General features: G+C 40.3%; 1 protein-coding gene across 5 annotated transcripts in view; it reads left to right on the top strand.

Annotated features, from left to right (window-relative positions):
* The window catches only part of dock10 (dedicator of cytokinesis 10), a 69,439-nt gene that overhangs the window by 37,166 nt on the left and 24,419 nt on the right, over positions 1-7,854 (top strand). For all 5 annotated transcript variants that reach the window (XM_078246201.1, XM_078246203.1, XM_078246200.1 and 2 more), the window contains exons 5-16: positions 1,700-1,772; positions 2,046-2,180; positions 2,545-2,679; positions 3,709-3,895; positions 4,784-4,872; positions 5,612-5,695; positions 5,877-6,035; positions 6,229-6,477; positions 6,589-6,711; positions 7,214-7,296; positions 7,420-7,542; positions 7,632-7,711. In XM_078246201.1, coding sequence (XP_078102327.1) covers positions 1,700-1,772; positions 2,046-2,180; positions 2,545-2,679; positions 3,709-3,895; positions 4,784-4,872; positions 5,612-5,695; positions 5,877-6,035; positions 6,229-6,477; positions 6,589-6,711; positions 7,214-7,296; positions 7,420-7,542; positions 7,632-7,711 — 1,520 coding nt within the window. The remainder of the gene's footprint in view (positions 1-1,699; positions 1,773-2,045; positions 2,181-2,544; positions 2,680-3,708; positions 3,896-4,783; positions 4,873-5,611; positions 5,696-5,876; positions 6,036-6,228; positions 6,478-6,588; positions 6,712-7,213; positions 7,297-7,419; positions 7,543-7,631; positions 7,712-7,854) is intronic.

Genomic DNA, 7,854 nt, shown 5'->3' with positions numbered 1-7,854 from the left:
AACCATTTCTTTAACCTTAACTTTCCTGATGGGTTCTTATAGAGCTGGGTATCAAACTGCAACACGTTTTAGCTCTGAGATATGTCTAAAACTGGAGTTGATCAGATTGATAATCTTGTTTACTTGTTTACTTGTTTCTTTGAACAGATAGCTCTTGATTTGAATTTTAGACAATTTTATTTAAGTATTAAAAAAGTACATTTTTGGTATTGGTACCAAAACTCGAAATCGGTTAATAAGAATGGTACTCAGCCCTAGGTTCTATTTTTATAAACTACCATTCTCATGTACAGTTGTTTTAGTCTATACTTGATTTTGCAGTGCATGATGATATGGAAAAAATGTGGATTGAGATTTGTTTGACTTCCTGACTTGATTGAAGACATGCTGGATGTTTTTTTCTCACGAACAACCAGACCCAGAAGTAGCCGCTAACATAAAGGATGGGAGCAATTTGATACACTCAAGTCCTTAACAAGAACAAGATGGTGGCAGGTGTTGAGTGAGAAAGAAGTCAGAGTGGAAGACTGAAGAAAACTAACAAATGTTAACTTTTAGTGCTCCCTCGACCCCTTTTGTAAATGTCAGTCATCCAGTCAGACACCCGTTCAGTCACTCAGTTATTTATTTAAATCAGGCTGTCAGTCAGTCAACTGGAGATTTGTCAATCCCAGTGAGACTGACCCAGAGCAGCCCTGCAGTTACTGCTCTTAACCACAGGAATGTCCCTCTTCTGTCCCATGGGTTGCCACTGTATTCTTTCAGTCAGTTCACATGACCTCTGAACTGACATTCAGGGTGAACTATACAGTGAAATGCAGCTTAAACACAAGTTAGAGCACAGTCATACCAACTTTAGTTGTTTCTATGCAGCTGTGGAATTTGCCAATTAAACACTTAGTTGATTGATTCCAGTTTCGAAAATGTGAGGATTTTTCTGCATTGAGTACTTTTACTTTTAATACTTTAAGTACATTTTCCTGATGATACTTACATACTTTTACTTAAGTAACATTTTCAATGCAGGACTTTTACTTGTAAAAGAGCATTTTTACAGTGTGGCATTAGTACTTTTACTTAAGTAAAGGATCTGAATCCTTCTTCCACCACTGGCTAACCAACCATAAACTTTATGGACTTACTGGTTATAAGTTACAAGTTAAAGTGAAATACACCAGGGAAAACATAGTACAATGGGAATCTACAGCTACTGTACATGTGTGGTTGTCACCGCTGTGATTGAGTGGAGTGTTTTTCATCTGCGCAGGCCAATATTAGCATTCCTCTGTCAGTGGCCAGCCCACAATCACCAGAAATCTTCTAAACATAGTACCCTTAAGAGATTTATTTTCAAAAAGGCTTTTACGACTGTGACTTTTAGCAGAGGGTGGTTCCAGTGTTACCCTCCACAGACTGCAGCCTAGCTGTCTGCAGCTCACAGCACACACACAAAGGCATTTCATCGCATGGCTCACACACAAAGACAGGTCGGCCTGTGAAATCAGTGGAGCGGGATCGAGTGAGGACTACCTATTGTAGACTCCTGACAGAGTACAATGGAGCAGAGTCAGCCACCCACACTCATTAGCACCACTCAAATAGAGTGGACTAATTAAATTCCTGATTTTGTTTTTCTCTTTTTTCATCAATATCTTTTATTATCAGAGTTCCACATTTTTCTTTCCCCATTGCTTTATAGGAAACTGTACAAAGCAGAGAAGCTGCCATCCCATTCGTTTGAGATTGACCATGAGGACATTGACAAGGATGAGGTCAGTAATGACTATCTTCTGACAAATGCTTTTAAAATGAATGCATTAAGTACTGGATACATCCTGTTTAAATTAGTTTACCCTAGCCTTAAAGCTGTTAAAATATACTTTGCAAGAGCAGTTAGCACATTACAGGTCAGTGGGACAGTGTTTATGGACATAATTTGACTGAAAAATGGGAGTCTTTTTCTCTATTGATCATCTGTTCCTTAGTGTCAGAGGGATGAATGGAAAGCTAATGTATCTATATCTGACCCTGTTTGTGTTTTGCAGGATACCACCTCCCTGTCCTCGTCCAAAGGAGGAGGGGGTGGTGGTGGCGGTGGAGGAGGGATCGGTGTGTTTCGGTCCGGGTGGCTCTACAAAGGGAACTTTAACAGCACCGTCAACAATAGCATCACTGTTCGGGTGAGGAAATGTCTGATGCGCTCCCTTTTCATGCACACACACACACTTTTTTTCTGTATTGCCTTTTCACCCTGACCCTCAGATCACCCACTGTTTTTAGCTGAGACGTTTGAACTTGCTCTTTGACCTGGTAAACTTAGTTTGAACTAGAATTGTGACTCCTGTTGATGACATATTTTTTTTTTTTACCCAGGATGAGTTTGTAAGGGTGAAGTATTATATTATTAATATATCACCATCTACATCACAGTTTGTAGTTCAATGAAAATTTCGGAATCACTTTTGATGTTTTTGGGTCATTTTAAGTACAAGACTTTGTCACTTAAACAGGTTAACGTATTTGAACCTTATTCTATCTGTGCAGTCGTTCAAGAGGAGATATTTTCAGCTCACCCAGTTGACGGATAACTCCTACATCATGAACTTCTACAAAGACGAAAAGATCTCAAAGGAACCCAAAGGGTGCATCTTCCTTGACTCTTGCACTGGTGTGGTACAGGTGGGTTTTAAAGCATTCATATAATAAAGAGCACAACACAATATACACTATATATTATACTGTATATATAGACTTGTACAGTATATTAAGACTAATATAGGGAGGCTTTTCAGGCTCCATTTCCTTCCTAAACTACTGCACAAAACAAGAATGTGCTGAATGCAAAAAGGCAGCAAAGAAAAAACATCTAAACAATAGTACCAGTGTAATTAACAATTGTTACAATAAGTAACAATTCCAGTGTATTAAATATTTGATTGACTAAGACCTTCATCAGATCATCCCTCCATAAACAAAACTCTGTAGCAGGAGAAAGTAAAAAGAAGTGACATTTAACTTTAACTGAGCAAATATTTTATGAGAAGACATTGTATTTTATAGTTATACCGATGTAAAATGTGGCTTGTACCATGATAATGTAGGGCATAATGACACTACATGCCCAAGTCAGGTTACTATTGTGTTGCTTCTTAGGTATTGTTTTGTTTTGGGAGAATTTTACTTACTATTATCTTATCAAAATTGTATCGCCCTTTTGGGATAAAGAAAAGTTGTTTGAATAGAATTGAATATTTTTTACTTATCCAGGGACTGACAACCTCATGGGTGTCATTGTTAAGTCTCTGCATGCAATTTACAGTAATTGCTGGATGTACTGTATGTGGGTTTTGGGAGTTGCAGCTTCCTCTCTGTTACAAGGGAGACAATGTAAATTACCTTTTAGATTTATTGTTTTTTTTTATTTTTGGCAATTGAATTGGATTTAATGTGTCCTTAGGGTTAGAAAAAAACTGTTAAGAGAAACTATTAGGAGGCTTTATGATATTTTAGATATTTTATGATGGGATTTGTTTTTCCAATAGACATCCAGAAACTAAGCTAAGCAAGGCTAAGTTTATAATTCAGCATACAGTATCTTCAAAAACTGCATGTGGAAGAAAGAGTAACATTTTCCAAAAACCGAACCAAGCTCTGGTTTTGTTGTGTAACCACATTATCCTATCCATCCTTCCATTAATCCCCCTGCAGAATAACCGTCTGAGGAAACATGCCTTTGAGCTGAAGATGAACGAGGTTACGTACTTCGTGCTGGCCGCGGAGAGCGAGCAGGACATGGAGGAGTGGATTAGCACGTTGACCCGCATCTTACAGATCAGTCCCCACGACGGTCCTGCTCCTGACCGCAAGAGTCTGGACCTTACTGACCATCGGCAGGGTGAGACCGGTTCTGTTTTTGTATTTAGGAATACACAAAGTCTACGTACGATGGATATAGACAGAGGGAACTGAAAAGTAGTTGGAAAGAGCTAAGGGGATGAAAGCACAAATGGTAATTTAGTGGTGAAAGGGGTATTTAAGGAGAGGAAATTTAAGCATAATTCCAACACATGTATAAATCATGGGGCCCTTAAGAGAGGAAGATTTTATACTCAGTGTCAGCAAAAGTGTAGCCTTCTCTGACTTACTCTAACTTAATAATATCTGCCATCGTGCCATGACCTTAATGTGGAATTCCAAATGGGTTGGGGCTCAATGAAATGATGCCTGGCACCAACCTGGCACTCCACCTTTGTCTATTACATCATACGTTGTTTTTAAAAACCTTTACATGGAAGCATAATTCATAAAACTCGACCTTATGTGCCAGCTCTGTAAGAGCTTGAGCATGGGACCACGGCCTAACACATACCTAAAGAACGTTGAGCCTTGGTCCAGTGAAAAGTGGTGGAATGATGTAATAGCCTCAGCCGTCATGGCTCTGTGGTGCCTCTAAATCAGGCTGCGAGCATGTGATGACCTACAGTACCATTAATGAGCCATTTTGTTCAGCATGGCCTTTGGGAAGAATTGCTCCAGGCACATGATGGTTATATTTCTGCAGAAGCTTGCATGCCTTATTACCCGTAAATACCACAAATGGAGTCATATTTTATTCTGAGATGGATATATGTTGGCTGACTCTGGTTAGTATTTAGTGTACTGCTGAACATTTTGGGAAAATGGACCTCTAAGATAAACTTTCCCATCCACTCAGTGTTGTCAGTCATCACTCATAAACAGAGGTAACTCTCAGCAGTTCTGATTGTCTTTGTTCTCCCTCCAGATGTATTTGACCTGTCGTTGAGTGACTGCTGTTTGCAGGAGAATGAAGATACTACGACAGAGAACGGCATCAATCCGGAGCTAGCAAAGGTTGGCTAAGCTGTCAACTCTTCTTTTTCAAACAATAAATAATGTGCATGCAGAGTCTATTTAAACATACCCTTTGGAGGTTTTGACCATTATTGTTAAATGTGAGGAGGTACATGTATACACACAAGCGATACACATTCCTCATGTTTTTCCATAGATCAACAGTTGGTAATGGTGAAACGTAGCAATGGTTCAGCAAAAGACTGGAAAGAAAAAGACTGCTAGTCAGTCTAAACATGGGTGTAAACAATGCCGATATCCAGATATTTTAAAAAGTTGGCCTTGTAAATATTTTATGAGGAAGGGATTTGCTTTTCCATGTTTTTATAGGCCTCAATAATACCTACAATGCATTTTGGTGAGAAGCACTGAGCGTAAACATAGCTGCCCTTGTCACAAGAAAACTCCAATAGCTACTTTAAGTCCAAGAAACCCCTTTGCTGTTTTTTACTGATATCATAGTTTATAATAAGCAATTTATTATTTGCATCAAGTTGAGTGGCGATGGCGCAGTGCCATGCCTTTGGTGTGGGGGAGCTGGGTTCGAATCCCACTGTGATACATCAACCAATGTGTCCCTGAGCAAGACACTTAACCCCTAGTTGCTCCAGAGGCGTGCTACCTCTGACGTATATATCAATTGTAAGTCGCTTTGGATAAAAGCGTCAGCTAAATGACATGTAATGTAATGTAAAAAAGTTGCTCTTTCTGTCTTTCATGTCACCTCCTTCGGTAACAGTATATCTCTGAGACCGATGAAGGAATTCGCTCTGCCAGGAGAGAAGAGAGGTTGAATCTGTTCTCGCTGGACCCTGATACTCCTGTATGTATAAAGAATGGGTTCATTGTTTATTTTTCTATTTTATACAGTGTTTTACCTTTACATGACATACATCATGTTTTGACTTTATGACTCCGATGTTAATGTCATGATGCTACATGGTGAAATAAAATAAAGTAGAGCATGCCTCCGAATAACAAACAGTTTTTATTACCAACCACAGGTTCTGAGGAGCCCGCGGGCCGAACATTCATCAGTTGATAATGCATTGGTGCGTCCGTTTGAGGAGAAACTTGGCAGAAGGTTTATGATAACCTGCCGATCGCTCAACCTCATGCTACAGGGCTGCATCAACGAGAGTGAAACTGGACCGGTCACTAATGTGAGGATTAGAAACGTGCCTTTTACACTTCCAGACATGTATTCAAACATGCTTTAAAACTAACTTCTGCATTAATATGTCTCTTTGAAAAAAAATGGTAAAACATGTCAAAGGGGCTCTTTTGCTGAGTGAAGCTGTGACAGTTTTATATGTAAAGGAACCGAGAGTGACTGAACTGAATCTGCTCCAACAGATTGAACCCTTCTTCGTGTCGCTGGCTCTGCTGGATGTACGAGAAGGGAGAAAGGTGTCCGCAGACTTCCACATAGACCTCAACCACGAGGCTGTACGTCAGATGCTCGGAGGCTGCAGTAACGGGACAGTCGGTCCTGCGCCCGGAGTTGGAGGTCAGGAGAATGGCCTGAGCTCTCCTGCTGAGAAGAAGCCAGGAGACTGTTGTCTCAGCCTGGACCTGGAGCACTGGCTATGCTTTCCCAAACAGGTACAAGGATGTTACTCCCACAGTATGTTTTATTCTGTAGATGTAGATCCCTTACTCTGCATTTAACATGTAGAATGACTCTAATTTGCCTTTACAATGCTCTCCATGCAGGCCATCTTCTCAGTAACCAACCCCCACACAGACATAGTGATGGTGGCAAGAGTGGAAAAGGTGCTGATGGGAAATATTGCTTGTGGGGTAGAACCTTATATCAAGAATACAGACTCCAGCAAGGTCAGAAAGCAATTTTTTTCATTACTGCATCAATATTTACACTGCTTAATTTATTTTCTATCATTGACCAAAAACAAAGAGCTAAACCTTATATATTGTCTTAGCTTTCAAAGCAAGCTGGGAAAAATGGCTTAATCCACTTAAACACTTTAATGCATGCCATTTACAAAATGATTTTCCTGTAAGGCCAGAGTTTATCTTCATCACTGAATGCCAGTCCGGTCTGATAGTTTAGAATATTTTTTTTTTTCCGACATCCTATCCAAGACATTTCCTGGCTTCCCCTCTGGCAGTGCTCCATGTGGTCCTTGTTTAAATGGCTAAGTGAATCACCAGACATTCAACCTGCTGCCTGTATTAGACAACCTCTGATTCAGTCTGTCACTCTCTCAGTCAACTAGAATTTAGGGATGATCACATCCCATTGTGTTTAAAAATATCAGCTGTGGTGCCTTGCTAACACATCCCTCTGTCCGTCTTTCTCTGCTTGTGTCTTGTACAGACTGTTCAGAAGATTTTGAAATCCAATAAACATTTCTGTAGTAAACTGGGAAAGTACCGGATGCCATTTGCCTGGTCCGTCAGGTCAGTGTCCATGGTTGGAGGCTCAGTTGTCTAAACATTTTTCAATTCATCTGCCATGTTCTCGCCACGGGATCTGATACTTAACCAAAATCCTTATAGTATGTTGATTTCTGTCTCCTATAGGTCAGTGTTTAAGGACAACCACGGGGCACTGGACAGAGAGTCTCGTTTCTCGCCTCTTTTCAAACAGGAGAGCAACAAGATTTCCACAGATGACTTGATTAAGCTGGTAACTGAGTACAGGAGGTGAGGCATACTGTAGGTCACTTAGGCTTCTCCAAGGCAAGATAAACAGTTCTTCTTATGATATTTAATTTTAATTTTGTTGTGTGCAGGGCTGAGAAGACCAGCAAACTGCAGACTATTCCTGGGACGCTGGAAATCTCAGTCGACTACATTCCATTGGAGCATCCTAGTATGTCCACTTTTTAGGCGATACCTCCCCTCTGTCTGCGTTCATTCATGTTCCCATCCTGCTGTGCTGCTCATTCTCTTTCTGCCTTCCCCTTTACCATCTATTTCTCTACTCTGCCATGTGTTTGAAACTCTCTCTTCTCC

This window comes from Sander vitreus, chromosome 3, assembly GCF_031162955.1.
Source record: "Sander vitreus isolate 19-12246 chromosome 3, sanVit1, whole genome shotgun sequence".
In the NCBI taxonomy this organism is placed as follows: Eukaryota; Metazoa; Chordata; class Actinopteri; order Perciformes; family Percidae; genus Sander; species Sander vitreus.
This window is presented reverse-complemented; position numbering and strand designations above follow the sequence as displayed.